The following is a 25234-nucleotide window of genomic DNA, read 5'->3' as shown; positions in this document are numbered from 1 at the left end:
GGCCTCTCACTGTTGTGGCCTCTCCTGTTGCAGAGCACAGGCTCCGGATGTGCAGGCTCAGCGGCCACAGCTCATGGGCCCAGCTACTCCGCAGCATGTGGGAGCTTCCCGGACCGGGGCACGAACCCGTGTGCCCTGCATCGGCAGGCGGACTCTCAACCACTGCGCCACCAGGGAAGCCCTCTTCTTTTTCTTAATGATCGATACAGAATTCTTTTTCTGTCACTGGAAAATATTCATATATCATATTTAAAAATTTTCAGTACTGTACTGGAAGGAAACTGCAAAAATTTTAAACATCAAATGCTGTGATCTCTTCTTGTTTCAGCAAAGCCTCGGTTCTTCATAAAAGGGGAATTTTATCTTAAATGGATAGTAAAATCCAAACAGAGAGAAGTGTATATTATATAATGAAACCTATTTTTTAAATATGTCTGAAATTTCTCTTGATATTGTCTCTTTCTTGAGAGTTTATGAAGATGTCAGTCTTCTGTAGGAAAAAAAAAATTCACTGGCGGGCGTCCCTGGTGGCACAGTGGTTGGGAGTCCGCCTGCCGATGCAGGGGACACGGGTTCGTGCCCCAGTCCGGGAAGATCCCACATGCCACGGAGTGGCTGGGCCTGTGAGCCATGGCTGCTGAGCCTGCGCGTCCGGAGCCTGTGCTCCGCAGCAGGAGAGGCCACGGCAGTGAGAGGTCCGCGTACCGCAAAAAAAAAAAAAAAAAAAAAAAAAAAAAAAAAATTCACTGGCATATTCATAAAAGGTTAAAAAAAAAAAGGAAAGAAATCTGTCCTTTCATTTTACAGATGATGAAACTGTGATCAGAAAGGGAAATGACTTAACAAGGATCACGCTGAATCAGACATAGGAACTGGAGCCCAGCCAGGCTCCTTGGCCCAGTGCCTCTCCTTGCTCTGGAGGAGCTCATACCCAGTTGTAACAATCAGATGTGAGTGTGGCATCAGATGACTGCTCATAAATCTCTTCATCATACTGAAGTACTGGGGGAGATAAGGGGATTGGTCCTTCAGGATCTAGAAAGTGTTTTAAGAAAACCTTAGGGATAGAGCTCTCCCTAAATCACACAGACTTCTTTCCTTGGGAGATTAAAATGGGTGAAATCCTTTTTTTTTTTTTTTTTTGAGTAGCTTATGATGGGGTGGGTAATCACTTTAATCACTTATTGGGGTTGTTGTCAAGGCAATTCAATCCTCTGAAGTCCCTTCCATCTGTGGGTCTGATTCTTTGGTTACCAACTGGCTTGCAGGTCATATGTGGCCAGGAATTATAGGGAGGAAGGAAACTAATCCCTCTTCAATGTCTACTTTGAGTCACGTAGTGTTATGCATTTCATATACGTTATTTAATCTTCACAACAAGCTTTCTAGATAGGTATTATTCTCAGTCTACCCCAGGAGTTCACAAAGGTTAGGTAACAAGCTCCAAGCCATGCAGATAATAGGCAGTACAACTACAACTATTATACCATCTCTCACCTCCAGATGAGTGGGCAGGAGAGGATGATTACACAGTTGGTTCCCCAGCTTCTCCCTAGTGTAGGTAACCCCCTTGCACTGCTCAGTGGGTCTTCAGGGCAAGTAACTCCTGTTGTCCTCCTGGTCTGACTAACGGCTAGGGCATGAAGCTGCAGCAGAGGCCCAGGGTGGGAACGCTCCTGCTAGGAGGAAGGCATTTGGGTTGGCATCTCTTCCCAAAGGCTCCAGAGCGTTGCATAACAGGCAGATTCTCATTGAACAATGAGGCCAAACTTTGCTGCCAAAATTGTCAGTGTAAAGGTTCGCTCTGGGATTCCATTTTGAGACCAGCTTGGACTGGTTTGTGAAGGAAGAGGCAGGGACGATGGGATCTAGGGAGATGGTTAACATCTGGAGCTCAAGTAGTTTGTGCTGCGCAAAGTCAGCAAGATCATTTGATATTCTTCAGTGAATGGCCATTTCCATTAGGATCCAACCAATTTCTGGTGCCCCAGGGACATGAGCCAGCCTCCCGTTGGGAGGGGCGATGTGTTAAAGACAAACTCCAGGGATGTCATCCTGTCCCCAGGCCTTCTGCCTTTCCAAAGATGAGCCCTCCTCCTGCCCTGCTGTTACTAATCAAATTAAACACGTTTCCCAAGTTGGTGCTGTAACCATGACTATACATTTCTGCTTCTTGAAAAGTTGTGGCTGCAGGGATGTAAAACTCACCAGTCAGCTGTGGCCCACCTGAAGCATGTCAGTCAGCTTCCTCTCTGTATCTTGCAATAGCTACCAGCCAGCCACAGAATTAAGCACCAACTCCCAGGTTCCTTTCCAGCCTCTTCACCCACCCCCTACATCCATTCTGGCCACATCAGAGTCCTCTTTCCTTAGCTAGATTCCCCCCTTCCCTGCTTCCAATCCTCTGTGTGGTTTCATCTGCTGGATTGTTCTCCCAACCTCCCCTTGTCCCCAGTTAAAAGTTTCATCTTCTCTCAAAGTATAGCTTCAGTGATTAAGATCACAAAGCAAAATTGACTTTAGCAAACTCCATTAAAAGACAACCAGGGTCCAAAGCAGTTGGATAAATAGGGTGGCTTTAGGTTCACTTCTAGTTCAGAGATCATGCAGGGGATTGGAATCTGTGCAGAGACCTGTGGAACAACCTGCTTCCCTGAGGCACCCCCTCTTTCATGCTGCTGGGACTTGCACTACCCCTCAGGAGCAACTGGACAGCTGCAGCTGAGTCACACAGGCTGCCAGGGGCCAGCCAGAAGCAGAGCTGTGTTTCTTGGCATTTCTCCCAGGTCCCCTGGTGGCCAACTTCTGTGGCTGTGCTGGGATTCAGACGTATCTCTGTGCTCCATGGTGAGATGCTTCAGTGCACTCGATCAGGATTTATTCATTCTAGCGTTCCTCCCACCGTAGCTCCAAAATAATCCTGAGAGGGGATTTCGAGCCCCTCCCACCGTGCCTCTTACCCTTTGCATGCTTTCCGTTACCTCCTGAAGCAGACAGTTCCCTGCACCTGCAGACCCTAGCCCAGCACACACTGGGCCAGGCTGCAGCAAGTCCTGGTACCTAGAGCACTTTGCTTTGCTCACCCTTGCAATACCAGTGACCTTGCAAACACTTGGTTGATCAAACAGTCCTCTCTCAACTTCCAGCAGAAAACTCAAGTGGGTGACTGGAGGGCAGGAGCCAGGTCCCATCAGAACCTGTGACTGTGTCCCAAACCCCCCAAACGCGGGCCCACCCCTCTCTAGGCTTAGCCAGGTCTTACAGAGTGGGGCTTTACTAAGATCCAAACATATTAGCTGTTTGTTAGATGAGCTCGTTTGTAGCAGATATTCAGAGTAGGGTTGAATCCAAAGGGAAAGGGAAAAGAGAGACCAAACTATTTTAGATTATATTTCAAAGCGAGATTGGTTTGTGAACTTTGAATTTTCAGAACAAACTCTGGGTGTGTCCAGGTCTGTCCACAGGGCCCAAGGTCTTAGCTCCATTCTGAGCCATGGTGCAGACCAGCCAAGCTCCGTGACAGCTCCTGGTTCCTCACTTTCATGGGTGGCCTTGGCAGAAGCTTAAATTCCTGCCATGGCTGTCTCTGCAGGTTGATCCCTGCTCAGTTCCTGACCAAACCTTGACCTTGGGTTCTGAGCTGCTGAGCTGGCTCCAGAAAGTGTTACTTATCAGAGGTCAAGTCCACTGGCTTCATAGACCACCTGTGCACCCGGGGTCTGAATATCTCCATGTTGTCTTTGTTCCCTCCAAGGTTTACGTCTTCAGGATCCCACTGTGGAGAAAAGACACAAGAGGTACCTTGGTGGAATAGGCCCTTCCCATCTCTTACAATTTCCCCAACGACAGCTCCAATCTTGGTCCTCATGGCCCAGGCACAGACAAGAACAAACAGGTAAGGACAAGTTAACCAGGTCTGTGTTTCTAGAACCTAACAGGGCAAGTATAACTTTAAATCAAGGAATTAATGGACAGCCACCCTGAACAGACCAACCCTACTTCCCCCTCCTACTCTCTGTTCCCCCCTCTTCACCAAGTCCTTCTCTAGTGAGACTCAGTCATGCTCCCTTTATCCTGATAATTCCCACCTCCCTGCCTAACTCATTCCTGGAAAAGACCAGGCAAACTCAACCCATTCCTTATGGCCCAGGTAAGTTCCTCCTCTTCTTAGAAGCCTATCCTGACACCCATTGAGCTCTCCCCAGCTTCTCTATACTGCCTGTACCACTGGTTTGCAGCTGAGCATGGGCAGCCCTGCCCTGTGTGTCCACCTTGTCCTCTCAGGTAGATGACAGAGCTTCTTAGGAGCAGGGTACTGGTCTGCCCTTGCCCCCCCACATGGTGTTTCCTCTAAACTTGAGGTCAGCAGACTTGTCAAAAACAAACATTTAAAACCTAATCCGGAGTGGTGGTCACTGCCTGTGAGTGTTTCATCACTCTGACTCAGACAAGTATGGGAAATTGAAATGTGTAGGGGTTAAAAAAAAAAGGTTAAAAGGAAAAAAAGTGAGCACACAAGAACTGATGAAGCTGTTTGCAAAATCCTCCTATTGTTCCAAAACAACAGATAAAAGAGAGAGCTTTTCATGTGGGCCAAGAGCAAGGGCATCATCTTTAGTGATTCCAGCCACAGAGGCAAGTAGGGGTCGGGCTCGGGTCCTCTTTCTGCCACTAACTTGCTTTCTCTTCTCTGGATCTTGATTTCTCCATGTGTAAATTGGGAGGCTGAATCAGCAGCTAGATAATACGATCTCTCATTTCTGAGTTTCTATGACTGGTGATTCTGAGTCATAAGGTTGCATTTGACAGTAGCAAAAGACCCAGGAAACAACAAGCAAAGGCCACATAGGATGTGTCAGCCCGGGCCAGACAATCTTATTTGGGCAAGAAAATAGAGCCAGGCACGGACATGCACTCCAAAAAAAGTGTTCCACCAGCTACTCAAACCTGAGCAGAATCAAACAGTCCAGTCCTCAGAGGGTCAGGACAAGGTCCTCAAGGCTCCCTGAGTCACTGAAAGATAATGCCCACACCCCATTAGTTATAAAACACAAATTGTAGCTTTGTTTCCAACAGAAAGAGAGTCCCGTTCAATTACTGATTTACTGCTCATAACTGAACTGAGTTCTACTACTTGGTCATGAAAAACAGTATCATGTTAAAAAGACCACCTCATCCCCAGTAACCTTGCAGGCCAGGGACTGAGCTGATTTCTTTGGTGCAGCTCAGCCCCTTGTACGTGTCTGGGGCTGTGTCAGGCACACGTATGCTAATTTCTCATCTACCTGTGGATGCAGACTTGGGCGGACACCTCTAAGCAAATTCCTTCCAGACGTTATCAGAGATCCCAAGTAAAAGAGCTCCCTGGCCCCTCAGCCTCTGAGACCCAGTTGCCTAGTAGTGGAAGTGGGGGCCTGTTCCATTCTCTGAGAATGGACAGTGTGCTTTTTGATGAATTCTGTTTTCAAGTGGAGACCCACGTTCTAGATCTCAGTTCTGGACCAGTCTCACCAGGAGCGCCCAGGGTGCTCATTAAAAAGAGCGATGCTGGGCTTCCCTGGTGGCGCAGTGGTTGAGAGTCCGCCTGCCGATGCAGGGGACACGGGTTCGTGCCCCGGTCCAGGAAGATCCCACATGCCGCAGAGCGGCTGGGCCCATGAGCCATGGACGCTGAGCCTGTGCTCCGCAACAGGAGAGGCCACAACAGTGAGAGGCCCTCGTACAGCACAAAAAAAAAAAAAAAAAAAAAAAAAAAGACTGATGCTGGGGACCCACCCTAGACCCTATCTGTGGGTTGGGACCTAAGGCTTGGCATTTGAACAAGCTCTTAGGGTGGTTCTTAGCCGCCCTGATGTGTCAAAACCACAGCTCCAGTTCCTAAAATGTCTTCTTAAGAGTTATCCTTGCTACTCCTGACCAATTCCACTGCCGGCAAACAGAAACAGCCCACCACTCTGGTCAGGTGCACTCTTTAAAGTGGATTAAGCCTTCGAAAACAATTTAAATCTCTTCCTTCTGAATTCCCGGAATATTGTGTTTTAAAATGTCATTTTAAGTAATAAAAACATCACTGGAATCCAGGCATTCAGAGAATTTGAGCAAAAGATAATCTACTCTCTTATCAGAAAAAAAATCCTGGGAGGTGACAGGCACAGGTGGCTGTCATGAATCATGTGCTTATTTGTCACTTGGAGGCGAGGAGGGCATAGAGACAGCAGCCAGCTGCCCAACGTCTCATGATGACAACATAGGGGAACGTTGATCTCAACTCCTGCAGCCACTCCCGGCACCGCTACCATTAGTGACCTGCTGGGCTTCCTCTTGTTCAAAAACTTTTGTTCCAAGCAAGTTTCTTCCTTGGGTTATGCATCTTCTCTGAGCCCCTACTAGATGGTTTGGACAAAGCAGAAAGAACTCTGAAATGGAGAGCCTGGAAAAAACCCTCGACTTTCAGACTCTCCACTCATTTTCAAATTCTTTTTTTTCCTAGAGGAATTTGGCACGGGCCCAGCCATCCAAGGGGGGCTCACAAAAGCAGGAACTGAAATCAAGCCACAGGAAGTCCCTTGCAGAATAAAGAGAGAGCACGATTGTCCATACCTGCTCCGAGTTTAGGGCTTCCCAATAGTTCTGCTGCAGAATAAAAAGAGAGATTAAAAAAAAAGTGTTGACTAGATTTTGCCACCATCACAGAGCAGAGATCAGCGCCAGCCCCTGTCTGCTCAGTGAGCCAGGAGAAAGGCCCTCCGCTGGTCTGGAGGCAAAGGAACAACCGACTTCAGCAAGCAAAAAGGCAGCAGCTACGAGTGGCTACAACTTAGTTAAATGGTCAGTAGGATAATTGTGATAATTATGAAGGGCCACAGGTCCTTGAAAAAATTATCATCTATGCAGATTTAAAAATTACTATTAGAAATTATTATTAGGCATAATCATAAAGATTCCATCTATTAACCACATGGCTGAGATGAGTCAACACAAACCCATAAAACTAAGAAAGAGAGATGCAAATAAAACCCTCATCTTGAAACCATGGGGTATTTGCTACCAGCCAAGATTCATATTTAATCAGCCTTTACCGCACGGTTGGTTCCACCCCAAGCCTCAAATATGTCTGGCTCAGGTTCTTGTAGGGTAGTGTCGCCGTCTGCTCTCATTCGTCCAGCACCTCCTGTAGTGCCCAGGACACGTGTGTGTGTGTGTGTGTGTGTGTGTGTGTGTGTGTGTGTGTGCGTATTCGTAAGCTATGAATCTGCAAATGTCTGTTATACTGATCTGCTGCCAATCTGCACAGTACACAGGATTTGGCTTTATTGTCCCATTGAAACAAAGCCCCTACTGTTCAATTCTTTTAAAATTTCCATTTTGAACAACTTCTGTTTGTTTGCTTTTGTTTGGTTTCTCTGAGCTCCTTGAGGGCTGCAGTTTGACTCAACTTTGAGTCTTCAGGACCGGCAGGGCTGGCGGAATGCACTCAGCCCAGTCTGTTACGTGAATCTGTACGTGCGTGCGTGTGTGCAGCTGTGTATCTGTTAGGATTATAAAAACTTTACTGAACACCTCTATTTGTCCACTGATAAGTGTGCTAGCCCAGAGATGGGGCTCTGCTCTGGGGCCTGCACAAGTCCCATTCTGGGTCAGAGCTGGAGGTAGGGGTGGAGTCAGGCAGAGAGGTCTGACCCAGGCTGTGCTGGCAGAGCTGTGCCCCAAGCTCAGTGGCAGGGCACCTGGCAGACTGGAGGCGAAGGGCAGAGGTTCCACCTTGAAACTGAGGAGGGCAGGGAAGGGGCACCAGAGCTGGGTCCTTGGTCAGTGCCCCCCACAAGAATGCCCTGCCCCCTGCTGGGTAGGATGAGGTGGCCACTGCAGGAGGGAGGGCAGGATATGGGGATGTGGGTGGCAGAAATGAAGCTTGAGAGTCGTCTCCCCAGTTTCTCCCTCTTCCCTCCCTCTCCCACCCACCCCTTCCAGGTCACATGTTTCCAGCCTGGTACCTATGAACTACTTCCCCCCGTTCCACGGGAGGGCAGAATGGACCTAGAAAACTTGAGTCACCACTGACTTCAGCTGTACCACGCCTTTTTCTCTTGAACAACTTTTTAATTATAAGATTTTCAGTCATACACAAAAGCAAAATCTAATGAACACCTGTGGACATATCCTCTTTCATTTGCTCTAGCTCCCCCAATTTTTTATTTGCTGAAGTGCTTTAAAGTAAATAATTTCATCTGTAAATACTTCAGTATGTATCTCATAGATAAGGACTTAAAAACTCCTAAGCACAGGACTTCCCTGGTGGCGCAGTGGTTGAGAGTCCGCCTGCCGATGCAGGGGACGCGGGTTTGTGCCCCGGTCCGGGAAGATTCCACATGCCATGGAGCGGCTGGGCCTGTGAGCCATGGCCACCGAGCCTGCGCATCGGGAGCCTGTGCTCCGCGGCGGGGGTGGGGGTGGGGCCACAACAGTGAGAGGCGCGCAAAAAAAAAAAAACTCCTAAGCACAATGCCATTAATACCTAACAAAACCGTGATAATTCCACAGCATTCATCTTTTAATGACATCCTGCTGGGGAAAACATAAACTAAAAAAAAGATTAAATGGAGAACACACAAAATTACGAAAAATGATGTTTCCACACACACTGCAAAAGACAGAAATGTTGATGACAACACAGGTGGAAAAAGTTACATAACTTCTGCAAATGTAATAGAAATAAAAAGAGAGATGAAAGAAAATATGCTAAGAATAAGAACATTAATAGAAAAACTGGTGAAACCCAAATAGTCTGTACTTTAGTTAATAGTAATGTACTAATGTAAATTTCTCTGTGTTGACAAATGCAGCATGGTGGTGCAAGATGTTAACATTAGAGGGAATTGGGTGAAGGTATACAGGAACTCTCTGTCCTACCTTTGCAACTTTTCTGTAAGTCTAAAATTACTCCAAAAGAAAAAGTGTATTTAAAGACAAGCAAACAAATAAAAAAGTTTAAGAGTCCTCCAACTGAATTTGAAATGAAACCTTGAAACCTCCTTTTCAAAAACTTTAGCATCACAAGCAATCTAAAATTTCAGAAGAGTACCCTCTAGTGGGAGTAGTAGCCAGGATTTCTTTTTTAAGTCACTTTCTAAACTAATGATAATGTGCCTAGGGAATACAATTAACTCAAATCTTTGTAACTGAGGTCTCTCTCCACCCCCCACAAAGAAGTAAAAATAAATAAACATTTGTGTAGTCTTCCCTGTTTCAAGAGCAAAATTTGTTCATTTTTGTATAGAAACTTTTTCAAAACCCAAAATAAAGATTGCCCAGGGCTTCCCTGGTGGTGCAGTGGTTGAGAGTCCGCCTGTCAATGCAGGGGACGCGGGTTCGTGCCCTGGTCCGGGAAGATCCCACATGCCGCGGAGCGGCTGGGCCCGTGAGCCATGGCCACTGAGCCTGCGCGTCCGGAGCCTGTGCTCCGCAACGGGAGAGGCCACAACAGTGAGAGGCCCGCGTATCGCAAAAAAAAAAAAAAAAAGATTGCCCAGAATTCTATCCCTAAAAGAGGGCCTCTATGAACAGTTATTGAATAGCCCTCTGAAATACAAACACACACACACACACCCCCCAAATTATGCAAATGGCTTTTCTCTCTTAAAATATAGTGAGCATTTCCACATATCCTTGAATTGTCTTTAGGATCACAATTCCATCATCTCCGTGAACCACAGCACGTAGGGTTTCAATTCACCTCATTTCTAAAAGAACACTTTTTCATGCTTCTGAAACCAAGAAGCAACCTATAGGCGCTGTCCACAGGGCATGTGGTAAGCTCTCCTTTGTCCCTGAAGACTCTGAGGTGTGTCTCAGCCACTGAGGAAACAGGGTCACTTTCTAGGACTGGGAGCTGGATGGGCCCTCAGAGACCATTTGTTCAACTCCCTCCTCTTACATCTGGGGAGAAGCGACTTCCCCAAGATGGGGGAGGTGAGATGGTGTTGGACTCAGGACCCATTATAAAGGTTTTTTGTTTTTTCTGATCATAAAGTTTTGAGACTGGCCAGATACACGCCAGCTACAGTTCCGTTTTAGATTTCATCAAGTAGATTTCCTTTTTGATTTTCCTAGTACCTTACAGGCTTTTAAACCTTAACACCGTACGCTTCAAAAATCTCATCCTTTCAATTTCTTTAGTTAGTTAATTAAGCAGTTCTATAGCACTTACTCCGGATCAAGCACTGTCTCACCTCCCATACTTTCTTTCCTCCTCTCTACCAGCCCAAACTCCCCACTCAGCTCTTCCTTCCTCGGCTGTCGTGAGGAAAATGGGATGTGAGGAAAAATGGATCACAGGCCGTGGAGTGCTGTATGCAAAGCCCATGGTGAACTGGATCAGTAAGAGAGAAGTTCTGACCCACACTGGGCTGGTTTCCCTTATAAAGATGACAGTTTCACTGCAGGGACATCCCAAGGTTGGGATGAAGGGGAAGCCGAGATGAAGGCCTATGTATTACAACGGTGGGCAGCAAGGGTTGGGAGCGAGCACCTCCGAACTCCACTGACAAGGAGATGCAAATACTGTATTTAGGCCAAACTCCAAGACCACCAGTGGGAAAGGCCTTGGCAACCCTGCCTCCTGTTCCTGATTTTTTTTAAATTATTTTTTCCCATTAAAACAGGAGATATAATTGACATAAAACATTGTATGTTCCTGATTTTTTTGGAAGAAGGTTTGCTATTCATATGCTGCTCAGAACCGAAGAAGTGGCCCAGGGAAGGGCGGGAAATGGCCATGATCAAGTTGGATTCAGGAGCAGGGCTGCTGCAGATAAAACACAGGATACACCGTGAAATGTGAATTTCAGATAACAAATAATGTTTAGTATAGGTGTGTTTATCTGAAATTCAAATTCACTGGCCTCTTGTATTTTTTGCCTGTTAAATCTAGCAACCCTACTCAGGAACACAGGGAAGGCTTCCCGGAGGAAGCAGGATTTAGCCAGGGCCTTGAAGGGCAGAAGACAGATGAGCAAAGGAACCCAGAGAAGGGAAAGCTGGCTGGATGTGCAGAGGAAAACCTGGAGAGTTAGCCCTGAACCAGACAACGAAATGTCCTAGAGATCAGGCTAAGGGGTCTGGACATAAACTGTAAGCAGTAAGGGCCTTAGAGCAGGAAGGCCATGGGGCTGATGGAGTGTTGGGAAGATCTTGGGTAGGACAGCACTGAAAGGAGGAGGGACGGAGGCAGGAGCTCAGTCAGGAGCTCCTCCCTGGATTTCAGGCAGCGTGATGGAAATGCTTCTAGAGACTGCGGAGGCCAGAAGAGGTTTTCTGAGTGGCACCCAGGCAGACACAGCAGCCCATTTTGCTGGTGGTTGGCCCCGCTGTTTTCCTGATGGAAGCCTTTCCACTTCTAAGAACTGACTCAGTGTAATTAACCTCCGCCTAACTCCCCCAGTACACTTGCTCACTTGAGGTCACTTGCTAAATGGGACCTGAAAGATGGCCCAGTTCAAAGCTCATCATCTGCGGGAACAGTGCTCTGTCAGAGCCTCACCAGCTCCCTGAGTTCATTATCTCCACTTACGGAGCAAGTCCAGAGAAATGAACGGCGTCACCTGGTTCAAAGGCTCGCAGGGCCAGCGTAGGTGTCTGAGCCCACTTGCAGCCCGTTGTCCACTGCACTGCATCTAGCACCATCGGCAGGCTTGCAGGGCCCCAGCAGCACCCCCATTTGATCCTCAGAATCACTCCGTAATGTAAGTAGGGCAGGTCTCCTGATTCCCACTTACAGAGGGAGAAACTAAAACCCAAGAAGTCCAGGGCAGAACCAAGGCTGCCTGGCAGGTCAGCGAGAGCCTGGACAAGCCAGTGTCCACCCGACCCCTGGTCAGCCCTCTCTCTCCTGCCCAGCCCCGTTGCCCTGGGGGGGCCCAGTACAGTCTTTCCTTACCCCCAGGGGAACTAGCTGACTGTCCACACATTTCCGGACGCACCATCTCTCACTGCTGCCGAGCACATAGGGGCACACAGATCTGTGCAGGGCAGATACCATGCCCTGAACTTAATTTCTGGTCTTTGGGACCTATTAGAAATTTCTGGCCTCTTTCTTCATACTTATATGTATTTACTTCTAAAATTAGCACTTTTAGAGTCAGTGTGTGGGTGTGTATTCTTTTTATTAACTAATTAATTGTTTTTTCCTTGAAAGAATGATTTGGCTTTAAGAATGACAAACATCCAAGGGACTGTGTCCTGGTCTGCTGGTGCTGGAAGCAGGGTCTGGAGAGGGAACAAGCAGTCCTGGCTGTCAAGAGCCTTAGGCACAGAATTAGCAGGACACGGGGCCTGGGACGCGAGCCTCTTCAGACAGCAATCTGGTGTGTGGTGTTTGGCTCTATGCACGCGCGCGCGCGCGCGCAAACACACACACACACACACACACACACACACACACACACACACACACACACACACACACACACACACACACACACACACTGAGCCAGCTCCAGGTACAGTCATTCTCAACATGCAGACTTTCTTCTGTTGACAGAAACAGCCTCCTTGCAGAATTCCTACAAAGCTTCAATGGCATTGCTAGGAAGCACAGAAGGAAAAAAATGACTAAACACAAAGCTGGACTCAATCTTTTCTTGCATCCCAGAGGCTAGGAGGAAAAAAACCTTTAAAAGGCACAGGAGCAGTCTCAACACTGAGGGAATGTCGACCCTGCACTCATAAAACAGGTGCTGGCTGCCCCGGCAAGTGAGCGGGCCGCTCTGGAAAGCCCTGCTCCCTCTGGGCCCTGGTCCCTCACGCACAGACCATGAGCCAGTGACCCTTCCTCCACATGTGTTCAGAACGCCCTCCGACGGCTGTGTCAGGAGACAGGCTGCCTGGTGTCGAGTAGCTGAGTGAGTAGGTGCACAGTCTCCGCGGAGTGTGCCCTGTCTTGTGGAGACGTCCAGAAATCCGCACAGCCCACACAAATGGCCTGTCTACAGGGTTATGAGTCCCATTCAGGCTCCACCGCCATTAGTCTGGTGCCCTGACCAGCCCATCCAGCGGACACTTGAGAAAAGGTGAAAAAGACCCAGTTCTCCCTCCACGCAAGCTCCCGTGCCTTATCTGTCTCTACTTCACCTCTTTTCATGGGTGTTCTGCATCACTGGAATTCCTTGTAAATCCCAATGTTTTATCCTGCCTATTAGACAGGACCCTGCCTGAGAACACAGGTAAGTGGAGAGAGTCCTGTGGAGAGAGTTTTCTCATCTGTAAAATGGGAATGATAGATAAGAAACTCAGCCCTGGGTAGTTACTGCTGAGGCAGTGGGGTGTAGTGGGTAACAACAGGGTTTCAGAGCCAGACAGAGCTGTGTTCAGAACCCCAGGTCTGCCAATTATAACGATGACGATGATGATGTTTTCTTGGGCAGGTTACTAAAACTCAATGTATCCCAGTCTCCTCTTCTGGGAAACAAGAATATTTAAAGGTACTTGCCTCAGGGCTGTTAGGAGGACTATATCAAACAGTGCTTGTAAAGTATAGAACATACCACGCCTGCCTCATGACACACACGCAGTCACTGTGAGCAATGAATTTAAAAACGCGCAGTGAGCTGCGTGCTGTGAATACAGTGTATGTCGTGTTGAGGGACCTCTCTTCTCTCCACCTCCCCCAGCACGGCAGGAGGTAGGTCTTCAAACCTGTGGGTATGTGCCCCAAGGACATGGACACAAAAGCACCCTCTGAGAGTTAAGTCACAAAGTCGGAAAGGACCACAGAGTGACAAACACAACACCTTAGCGACAAAGAGTGCCCCCAGGCCTCCAGAGTGGGGGGCGCAAGCGTTCACCTATGGACCCGCGGGTCAAGCAGGAGCCCAGCTGGCTGGCAAAAGACACAGACGACTGTAGCCAGAGAGTACAAACAGATGCCCTGGGTGTCTCAGCCCAGTGTTAGGAAATATCTGAACTGTGCAATCCATCTTGGGAGCAAGAGAAGTCGCAAACCAGAAGAGGTGATGACCTGGGGCCCAGCTTCAGTCCCTTGGGTGTGGTGTGGTCTGGAGGAGCAAAGTCATGATCAGACTGTGACCAACCTACCAAGTACCTCCCACCGTGTGTGGTGGGTCAGGCCAGCCCCCCTGCCCTCATGCATTTTTCTTTCAAATGCCCCCCCAAGAACATGTTTGCTAAATGAGTGACCCAAACAGGTGGATGAAATGCAGTGTCACACTCATCGGCTAAAAGACACCCTCTTCCTCCCCTTCAGCCATCAGGGAGCCAGAACTTTTAAGGAATATTGCTCTGAAAAACTGGGGAGCCCACCCAATCAATCCCACCGCCCTGAGGCAGCTGCTGGTTGATGGGCTTGTGGCTTAACTCTCATTTTCTTCTTTACATCTTCCAACATTTCTACAATAAACATGTATTACTTTTAAGAGAGAATATATAGATTAGAGAGAGAATATAGAGAGAGAATGTATAGATTACCAGAAGGCCGGATGGGCCACAAGCCTGACAAGCTACACTGTCCCCTGCTCGCATTTCCTCAGTGCCTGTGTTTAGTGAGATTCTAAGTAACTTCCGATCGGGACTCGGTGCTTTGTCATGTGGAGCGCGTGGGTGTTTTGGGGAATGAAGTAGGAGGCTGTGCTGGGGGTTCTGGAGGGGGTGGGTGGGGTAGATGGGGGCACCTGGGCTTCTAAAAATATACCCCTTGTTTAGCAAGGGCAAAAGCATTCATCTCCATTTGCCTCATGTATGAGCGCGACCCTGTGCCCTTGGAATTTAAAAGGAAAGAGCGAATAGAGGAGAGGGAGAAAAAGGACTGCAAAACACAGAAACTGCCCGAAACAGCCACAGAGACAAATTTCTGAATTGTTCAAGGTCACTGTCCAATCCTTAGCTCAGTTGAGGGTTCCCACAGAGTGAGCTTGCTTCCCACCCTCCCCAAGCCCCCTCCCCCCATCTCACCAACTCAACTGTCCCTTCCCCTCACTGAACACACTCTCCCTCTCTCCCCTTAGCCTTAGACTCTGCCCGGACTGCTGGCTCCGGGCTGCCAAGACATGCGCCTTGGGTTGTCTGACACATTCTGAGACCAGATCCAAGAAATAAACAGCACCAAATGAAGGACTCAGGGATACACGGAGCCCAAATGGTCCTTGGTCTGGAGCAGAATTTCTCCCTCAAAACCCACCTCTCAATGACCAACTGTGTGTGTTCCAGGATCAAGAGATAAAGATGAGGGCAGCCCAGGCCCCTAGACCTAAAAGCCTGTGCACAGCCTGGCCGGGGAGACAGGTCCCTGCAGCCCTCAGGCTACAGGGCAAACAATACCAGGGATGGAAGAGAGGTGTATGCTCTGAGCACCCAAGGGAAGGAGGCTTTAATCTCTGGTGTGTACGTGGAGGGGAGGGGAGTTCACACAGCAGGTGGCATCTGGGTAGGATTCTGACACACGGCAGTTGGGCCAGAGGAAATCCCAGGAAGAAAGGCCCAGAGCCCTGGGGATGAGGGAAGAGTCCACGGCCAAGGAGGACATGTAGGTGAGGGCAGGGGAGGGGCACGAGGCTGGGGCAGGCGTGCAAGGCCTGAACCCCACACTAAGGGATCTGGACTCTACCCCGCAGATCAGGGGCTCTAAGTCTTTCGGATTTCAGGGTCCACTACGAGCTGAACGAATCTGGGGGACTGACTCAGGACAGATGATTGATTACTTTGCCAAATAAGGCCATTAAGACCAACACCAAACCCTCAACACCAACTTAGCACTTCCTGTTACCGTCAATTCATAAAAGGGCATTTAAATATCAAAAGAGTGGGAGACCCCAGCAAACCCAGAATGAAGGACGGTCCCTCCCCCTGCTGGTACCACCTGTCCACTATGCTGTCCTTGTTCTCACTTGCCACAGACAAAGGGAAACTTCCTCCTGACCAGGGCTGGGAGCCACAGCTGTGGGGCTGAGAGTGACAGGACCGTAGACCTGAGAGTTTGACCCATTTCCGGTATCCAAAATGTGATGTGTTTTGTTCAAAGATCCAAAAATTCAAAATGAGGCAAAGCTTATGGAAGTGCCAGGCACAATGCCCATTGAGAGCCCCTGTGTATGACCCTGACAGCACCACAGGGGACAGCCTGGCGCTCCTTGCAGGGGAAGAAAGCCTTCCATGGTCAAATGGGTTTGGGAAACACCAAGACTCTTTAAAAAGTTTGTTAGGGGCTTCCCTGGTGGTGCAGTGGTTGAGGGTCCGCCTGCCGATGCAGGGGACGCGGGTTCGTGCCCCGGTCTGGGAAGATCCCACATGCCGCAGAGCGGCTGGGCCCGTGAGCCGTGGCCGCTGAGCCTGCGTGTCCGGAGCCTGTGCTCCGCAACGGGAGAGGCCACAACAGTGAGAGGCCCGCGTACCGCAAAAAAAAAAAGAAGTTTGTTAGTCAGCATTTATTTCTGCAAGACTTGAATGTGCCCCATGATTCAGCGTGCAGTGTTTCCATGACTCATTTGACTGCGGAAAGTCCTCCTCAGCACGGACAGCGTGGGAAAGTTCTCGCGCAGATGCTTATTCACTACTGAGTGGGCATGAGGCTGGCGTGGGCCGAGGAGAACAGAGCAGTGCAGGCACCTCAGAGGCACCAGCAAGCACGCGTGAAGGAGGCCCCGTGCACCTGCCGGCGGACACAGCACCTACCTCGAGGTCAGAGTTGATGGAGGAGACCTGGGAGGAGCTACTGGAGGACACGCACGCCCGGATGACCTGAACCGGAGGGTACGAGGGGGGCTCCTGCAGGGATGTGGCTCCCGTGCTTGTCTGTCCATCTCCAGGCAGCCTGGTGGCACTGCAGCTCGCCTGCAAGGTGTGCGGGGAAGGGCAGGCAGGAGACTTGGTTGGCATCTTTGTTTTTCGCACTGTCAGAGCATCCACGTGCTTCAGCATTCAAAAGGCACGAAAGGACGCAGCCGCCTCCACCCTCCTCCTGCGGCCACTCAGCTCCTCCTCAGAGGCAGCCGGCCCTCCTTTGTGTGTCCTTCCCAATAGTCTGTGCACACGAGAGCAAATGCATGTACACGATTCCCCCATTTCCACTAACGGTAGTACACTCTATACTCTCTTATGCATCTTGCTTTATTTCACTTAACAACATGCCTTAGAAGTAGTTTTATAGCAGTTTTTTTTTTGGTAGCATTGTACAGATGTTCACAAGCTATTTAAACCAGTCCCCTGCTAATGGACGTTTAGGATATCCCCAGTCTCTTGCTTTTACAATCAACCCTGGCTGCAGTAAATTATACCGTACATTAAAAATTTCAGGATATAAAGGATAAATTCTTAGAAGTGGAATTGCTGGATCAGAGGGTATGAGCGCTTGTAATCTGGATAGCTCTTGCCAAAAGTGTGCTCCCTAGAGGCTTAACCAACGCACCCGCCAGCAGCCTATGAGAGTGAGCTGGGAAGGGTTAAGGGAGGAAGAAACTTGTGAGATTACCTGTCTGTCTGTCTGTCCATCTATCTCAGAAGACAGCTTCCTCCCACAGGCCTCACAGGGGTTTCCCCAGAGATCCTCAAGGCTCCCGGCTGGGCTCGAAGCCAGGCGGTCATCCCACTGACACAGCACAGGGGGAATAACCCACCTTCTGGACCGTATCTTCCACCAACTAACCATATGACCTCGGCAAAAAACTTATCCTCCGGAGTCTCAGTTTCCTAATCTGTAGAAGGGGTTGGTAACCCCTGCCTTGCTTCCTCTGAACTGGTGTCACGGGGTTCAGGTTTAGTAAACGTCCTGGACACACGAGAAGAACAGCTGCTCATACGGGTCCCCAAATCACGCAGGGCTCCAGCCCTGGAGGGGTCAAGGGCACAGTTCCCTGTGAGAGTCGGCTGGAAGGGAGGAAAGTCCACAAAGGAGACAAAGACAGCTTTCTGGGTGGGAGAGGGGGGGAGGCGGGGCAGCAGAGGCCTCCCAGGCCACAACAAAGGAAATAATCTATCAATTCCTCAGGTCTGACCACACCTGAGTCAACAGAGAAAATGGAGTTTTCAAATGCTGCAAGCTGTTGACTCCTAGGACCCCACATCCTCGGTCTCCTAGGCTCAGCCTGACCCCAGCTGCATCTCTTGGAAAATCCCTCCTTGACCAGCACTCAGGAGGTGATGCTGGCAAGAGTGAGCACCACTCTGGCTCTTTTGCCCACTTCCTGATGGTAGTTCAAACAGGACGTGTATCAAGGCACATGGCAACAGGGTACCGATATCACCACAACATGCCCATCGGGACAGTCTCATGAAAAAAAGAAAATAATTTGCTAATGCAGCAGGCATGAAATGGTGGCATGAAACGGCGGCATAAAAAGCATGTCCTCTGTATAAAAGCTCAGGTGCCAGAGTCAGACAGGATTAGTCTGAAACCTATTCCTGTGATTTTCTAACTATGGGATCTTGGGCAAGTGAGTTAATCCTCCCTGTGCCTCATTTTAAAAGAATAATAAGGGGGGCTTTTCTGGTGGAGCAGTGGTTAAGAATCCGCCTGCCAATGCAAGGGACATGGGTTCAAGCCCTGGTCCGGGAAGATCCCACATGCCGTGGAGCAACTAAGCCCATGTGCCACAACTACTGAGCCTGCGCTCTAAAGCCCGCGAGCCACAGCTACTGAGCCTGAGTGCCACAACTACTGAAGCCTGCACGCCTAGAGCCCGTGCTCCGCAACAGAGAAGCCACCGCAAAGAGAATCCTGTGCACCGCAAGTAAAGAAAGCCCGTGGGCAGCAACGAAGACCCAACACAGCCAAAAATAAATAAATAAATATTGAAAAAAAAAAAGAAGAAGAAGGGTTTCCCTGGTGGTACAGTGGTTGAGAGTCCGCCTGCCGATGCAGGGGACACGGGTTCGTGCCCCGGTCTGGGAAGATCCCACATGCCGCGGAGCGGCTGGGCCCGTGAGCCATGGCCGCTGAGCCTGCGCGTCCGGAGCCTGTGCTCCGCAACGGGAGAGGTCACAACAGTGAGAGGCCCGCATACCGCAAAAAAAAAGAATAATAAAATGATTAAGTATTAATAAATGACAATAGAAATAATACTAGTATCTACCTCAGGTTGTTATAAGACTCTGCGTTGCTAATAATTGTAAAAAACATTTATCAAGCGCTTACTCGGTGTCAGCCATCATGCCGAGTAAGAAGCAGCATCGCATTTTGGTCAAAGGCACAGACTCGGCAGAGACAGGTCTGAACCCTGGTTCTACCACCAACAAACCGTGTGACCTTGAGCAAGTTGCTTAACCTCTCTGGGCCCCATTTTCCTTCTCTGTAAAATGAGCATAATACCTCAAGGGTTGGCTGTTGGATTACATGAGTTGATCTATGTAAAGCACTTAGACCAGTACTCCAAGCACTGTGACCAGTCAGTACAATAAGCATCATGGAAGGGTTGGCTGCTATTATTTACTCAGAGCCTGGCAAGTAGTTAGCCCTCAGTAAACAGACCACCATGCAAATGATGACCCTAGAGCCCAGGGAGGCGGCTTCTGCCCAGGCTCCCTGCTGGGAGCTGTCTTGGAGGCAACTCTCGCCCTCTGGTGGACACAGAAGGAAGAGGCCGAATGGAAGTATTTGCTCAAAAATGTGTTGGCCGGCCTCAGTGGAGGAGAACAGAAGAGGAACACAGTCTTCTCTCAAGGAGTCTGCTCTCCAGTGGGCATCCACTCAAGATTCAGGTACTGGAAGGGTTCAAGTGAATGCAACTTTTGCACTATTATTTTTCACAAGTTCCACGATTTAAAAATTTCTAGTGCAAAGCGTTGGCCAGATGCTGCCAGGGCTCCCTGTGCTTTCCCCAGGGCTTCCCATCACCCACCCACCCACCCACCCTCTGGACAGAGGAAGAGCTTAATGGCCGAAGTGGACTCTTAATCGTGAAAGCGTGCTCCAAACCTCCCAGAACTTCACTTACGTCACATACAGGTTATTTACACCCACTTTCCAAGGAACAACAGCAAAGAGTAAAACCTTTCTCTCAGGCACAAAGTCTGAGCGTCAGCACGTCCCAGGGGCAGCCCAGCGGGGCGGCTATCACTGCACTCTGGGTTCCAAACACACCTGTACGGAGAACCCGTGACATGACGCACCAGGGTTTTGGCAAACAAGACAGAAGGAGACAAAGTTTATATCCCAGCAGGAAACAGAAAACAAACAAAAGTAAAAGATCACGATAAGTGCTTTGCAGAGCATTTTAAAAGGTAATAAAATAAACAGCAGAGGGGTGGAAGCAACTTTTCCACAGAATGAGTGGTGGGGGAAGGAGAAGGTGACATTTTTACTGAAATCGGAAAGACAAGAAAGAAGCATCCATGCAAAAAATCAGGAGGAAGAGCATGTAGGCAGAGGAACGGAGAGAAATTCTGTGCAGAGAGAGGTGAAGAGGGGAGAATAGGAGGCAGTGAGGGAGGGGGAAAGCGTGGGGCTGTGGCAGGAGATTAGATTTTATTCTGCGTGAAATGGGAAGCCAGAGGAGTGTTTTTAAACAAAGACGAACAAGATGTCATTTACATTTGTAAGAGACCCTTCTGGTTACTGGTTGTAAATGGAGGGGGTGGGACAAGAATAGCAGTGAGAGGAAAACCAGTTAGGAGGCTCCTGGATCTACTTGTTTTTTCCTTTCTTTATTGAAGTATAGTTGATTTACAATATTGTGTTAGTTTCAGGTGTACAGAAAAGTGATTCATTTCTACATATTTATATGAATATACCTAGATTCTTTTTTTCCAATTCTTTTCTATTACAGCTTATTACAAGATATTGAATACAGTTCCCTGTGCTATACAGTAAAACCTTGTTGTTTACCTATTTTATATATGGTTGTGTGCATCTGTTAATCCCATACTTCCAATTTATCCCTCCCCCTACCCTTCCACTTTGGTAACCGTAAGTTTGTCTTCTACGTCTGTGAGTCTGTTTCTGTTTTGTAAATAAGTTCATTTGTAATTTGGGGGGGTCATATTTTTTAGATTCCACATATAAGTGATATCATATGATATTTGTCTTTCTCTGTCTCACTTACTTCCCTCAGTATGATAATCTCTAGGTTGGATCTACTTTAAAAGAAGTATTTGCGAGACTCACAGATGGGTGATATGGGCACGGGCGTATCGTGAGGGAAAGAGAGGAATCTGAGTTTGACCCACTGCACGGACAGTGGTGTCGCTTACTGACATGAGGAAGATGGGGAGAGGAGCTGGTCTGGACATGGAAATCCAGAATTCTGTACTGGACACGGCACGTGTGAGATGCCACATGGGGACGATGAAGAGGGAGGATGAAGAGGTAGTGGGGCAGCCAAGACTGGAACTGAAGGAGAGGAAAAGGATGGAGACACAGGCCAGGGAAATCAGCCCGAGCTGGCAGGTAGGGCTATGGGACTGGAAGAGTGTACCCAGAGAAGGGAGCCCTCCTGAGGCGGAGCTGCGGTACTGCAACCTTGAAGTCCGCTCACCAGGAGGAGCCCGCAGAGGTGAGGGTGGCAGAAAAACCAGGACAGGGAGGGGCCCAGAAATCAGAAGAAGCAGGCGGCCAAATGAGTAGAACCTCAACTGGACAGAAATGACCCCGGGATTTAGCAACTGGGAGGTCGCTGTAGCCTCGACAGGAACGACTTGGTGGGGTGTGGGACATGGAGTGGGCTTCTTGTCGCCTCTTTCCCTCCAACCCTCTTCCTCCTGAAGGCCCCCCGTGCAGAACCCTGGGAGTCATCTGAAGCATGCGGTCCTCTTCACCGCCACATCCTCACTGCCCCCACTGCTCTACCTGCCGACTCCACTGCAGCTCTGCTTCTCCATTGGCTGCAGCCTTGGTTCAGGCCACACCATGTCTTTCCTGGACTTACAACTGTCCCTCACTGACCCCCTTGCTTCTAGTCTCCACTCCCTAGTCTGCCCCCCAACAATGCCTGAGTGACGGCTCTAAAATGCACGTCTGACCCTGAGTCTCTAGTCCTGAAGCCTCCTGAACTCCTGTCACCCTCTGCGATCTCACACTTACCCCGCCTCCACCCTTTCATCTCCGAGCTCTCCTTCATCTGACTGCCACCGCCCACCCCCCACCAAGGCCTCTGAGAGTTCCTTCCTCTTTTTACAGGCTTTCCTGCCTCATTCCGCCCCTCCTGCAGCTAAAGTGTCACTTCCTCCAGGAAGCCTTCCAGGACTGCCTCCCACCCTTCTGGACACCTGGCTGTGGCCCACAGCCACTTACCTGCTGCACAGGCTCGATGGTCAGCTCCAGGTAGCGGCTGACAGCTGCCATCCTCTTGAGGGGCTTGCAGTAAGGAAGCGTGGTGAGAGGCACCCAGTCCGAATTCTTTCAAGCGGGGATGGGGAGACAGAAAGGGGGATTCTTAAAGTCAGGAGACCTTTTCTCAAAACAGGATCCCAGTTTCTTCAAAAGAACCCCTACAGTATTTTTTTCTGTTCTTTTATGGCACATCTCACTTTCTGCTTCCTGTGAGATGTATCTTATCTGTCTCTTTGAGGTCACAGTAGGTGGGTGGGTCCCAAACTTGCTGCACCGTGGAATCACCTGGGCTTCTTAAAAAACCAAACAACTGAAGTTTAGCTCTCACTCCCCACCCCGCCCCACACCAGACATTCTGATTTAATTGGTATGGATGTGACTTGCAGAGTTTAAAAGCCCCCCAGATAATTCTAAAGTATGGGAAAGTTTGGGAATCACTGAAATGGGTGCTAAATGAGTGTTTTTGCAAAGCAGTGTGGTTCTTGAACTTTACTGCGTACCAGAAGCACCCAGAGGACTTATAAAAACACCCCGAGTTTTGGATTTGGTAGAGCTGGGTGGAGCCCTAAGATCTGCATTTCTAACAAGTTTCCAGGCAGTGCTGGTCCAGGGACCACACTTTGAGAACCACTGATGGAAAGACTGCTGAAGAGATTACAAAGGCTCCACTTCCTGTCTTCAAAATACTAAACACACAGGGCTCTCTTGAAATACCTTAGCTCCCCATTGGGATATAATTTTGTAACAGTTTCTAGAATGGAATGAAAATAACTTCCCACTAGAGCCTCCTTGGGAACTTGGATCTTTGGTCTAAGCACCTGTATCTCCCCTTTTACCTTGGTCACACCCACACTATCTTCTACTTCATTAACTCAGTCAGATTACACTGTTAAACCTAGAAAATTCGGAGGAGGGGACCCGGTTCACTCACACGGAGCCTCATTTCTACTCCGAAAGAAATGAAGGTAGTGAGGAGTCCAGGTAGTAGGCGAGACTTTTTTTCTCAAAAAATGATCTTAGAAAAGGGGGAGCTGCTGTACGTTCAACTCTTTACCAGCTCTCTTATTATTATGAGGCACTTTCTCAACTATTTGCAACAAGGACTTTCGACAAAGAAAAATTGCCTCAGTTAGCACAGTTCTGCTTACTTAGAGGGGTCACCTGATTAAATCAGCAAAAGGCAGAGACAGACACATTCACTGGTATGACATAATTGTAAAGGGTGGAAGTTATTTGTAAGCAGCACTTTTAAAAATCAGCTTTTTAGTGATACCGGCTTAAAAAAAAAAGCCGTGTTAGTATGTGGATGTCAGATGCATGCGAAAGTGGGAACTTAAGTTTTTACGAAATGAGGGCAAAAAGCACATTACTTCTAAACTAACGTATTAATTTATATAGTATGTGAACTTAAATATATATATGTAAATTACCAAATAGCATAATAGCAAACTTAAAAAGTATTTTGTACTTGGGAAAACAGAGGATCCTACTTATTCAGGGCACTCAGCATTGCGCGTAACAGTAGTTTTTTAAAGTGACCAACTGGCCAAGCTCGTGGGGACCCCCAGGATTCCCAGGCCCGGCCCCGGTGAGGCTCGCTGCCTCTGCCCATGCTGTGCACAAACACCGGGGGGCCCCGTCCAGCTGTGAGACCTTGCCTCGGTCCTTGCCTCCTGGTTTTCTTCCTCCTTCTCTGCACAGGTCAAAAGGGCTTGGGTGTCGGCATTCTCTCTGGCTTCAGAGGCAAATCCCAAAGCATGTCTCAGCTTGCTCTTCATCACCCAGGAAAGGAAAATGATCTGAGAAGTGAAGTTAAGGTCCACGGAGGCGGAGGACTTCAGCCACCGGTGCTGCCTTCACCTCTGCACCCTGAGGGCTCCATCCTGGGCTGGTTCCTTACCTCCCCGGGATCATCCTGTCAGGTCGGCCCCAGAACAGACACAGCTCATCTGAGGACAGAGCCAGGTCCAACACTCCCTAGCTCCTGTCCCCCTGAGGGCCCAGTACCCAGCCAGACGCTGCCTCTAACAAGCACTTAATAGATACTTGTTACACAAAAAGATTTTGAAAACCATTTTCCCTGGCTTACAAGGACAGTACACGTAGTGGGTTGAATAGTGTCCTCCCAAAATTCATATCCACTCGGAACCTCACAATGTGATCTTATTTGGAAACAGGGTCTTTGCTGATATAATTAGTTAAGATGAGGTGGTAGTGGATTAGGGTGGATAAGGTAAGTCCTGTGGCAGGAACCTCACAGGAAGAAGAGAAGTAATGCAGAGATACACAAAGGGAAAAAGGCCAGGTGAAGATGGAGGCAGAAATTAAAATTATGCTGCCAGCTCGCCCGGAGATGGAAACAACCTAAGTGTCCATCATCGGATGAATGGATGAAGAAGATGTGGCACATATATACAACAGAATATTACTCAGCCATGAAAAGAAACAAAATTGAGCTATTTGTAATGAGGTGGATAGACCTAGAGTCTGTCATACAGAGTGAAGTAAGTCAGAAAGAGAAAAACAAATACTGTATGCTAACACATATATATGGAATTTAAGAAAAAAAAGGTCACGAAGAACCTAGGGGTAAGACAGGAATAAAGACACAGACCTACTAGAGTATGGACTTGAGGATATGGGGAGTGGGAAGGGTAAGCTGTGACAAAGCGAGAGAGAGGCATGGACATATATACACTACCAAACATAAGGTAGATAGCTAGTGGGAAGCAGCCAGTGGGAAGCAGCCGCATAGCACAGGGAGATCAGTTCGGTGCTTTGTGACCACCTGGAGGGGTGGGATAGGGAGGGTAGGAGGGAGGGAGATGCAAGAGGGAAGAGATATGGGAACATATGTATATGTATAACTGATTCACTTTGTTATAAAGCAGAAACTAACACACCATTGTAAAGCAATTATACTCCAATAAAGATGTAAAGAAAAGTAATAAAGGTGACTCCAAT

The 25234-nt window shown here is 48.6% G+C and overlaps 1 protein-coding gene across 6 annotated transcripts in view; it reads right to left on the bottom strand.

The window, feature by feature from the left end:
* Positions 1–2994: 2994 nt before the first annotated feature.
* Positions 2995–25234, bottom strand: part of TMEM44 (transmembrane protein 44) — a 35563-nt gene continuing 13323 nt past the window's right edge. The window contains exons 7-11 of one of the 6 annotated variants that reach the window (XM_060009943.1): positions 23929–24069; positions 22232–22336; positions 16681–16898; positions 6601–6633; positions 2995–3775 (exon numbers count right to left, since the gene is read on the bottom strand). In XM_060009943.1, the coding sequence (XP_059865926.1) occupies positions 6612–6633; positions 16681–16898; positions 22232–22336; positions 23929–24069 (486 nt within the window). In that variant the 3' untranslated portion in view covers positions 2995–3775; positions 6601–6611. The remainder of the gene's footprint in view (positions 3776–6600; positions 6634–16680; positions 16899–22231; positions 22337–23928; positions 24070–25234) is intronic. The other 5 variants (XM_060009938.1, XM_060009942.1, XM_060009944.1 and 2 more) reach the window with 5 other exon arrangements.

Source organism: Delphinus delphis, chromosome 4 (genome assembly GCF_949987515.2).
Source record: "Delphinus delphis chromosome 4, mDelDel1.2, whole genome shotgun sequence".
Classification (NCBI taxonomy): domain Eukaryota; kingdom Metazoa; phylum Chordata; class Mammalia; order Artiodactyla; family Delphinidae; genus Delphinus; species Delphinus delphis.
This window is presented reverse-complemented; position numbering and strand designations above follow the sequence as displayed.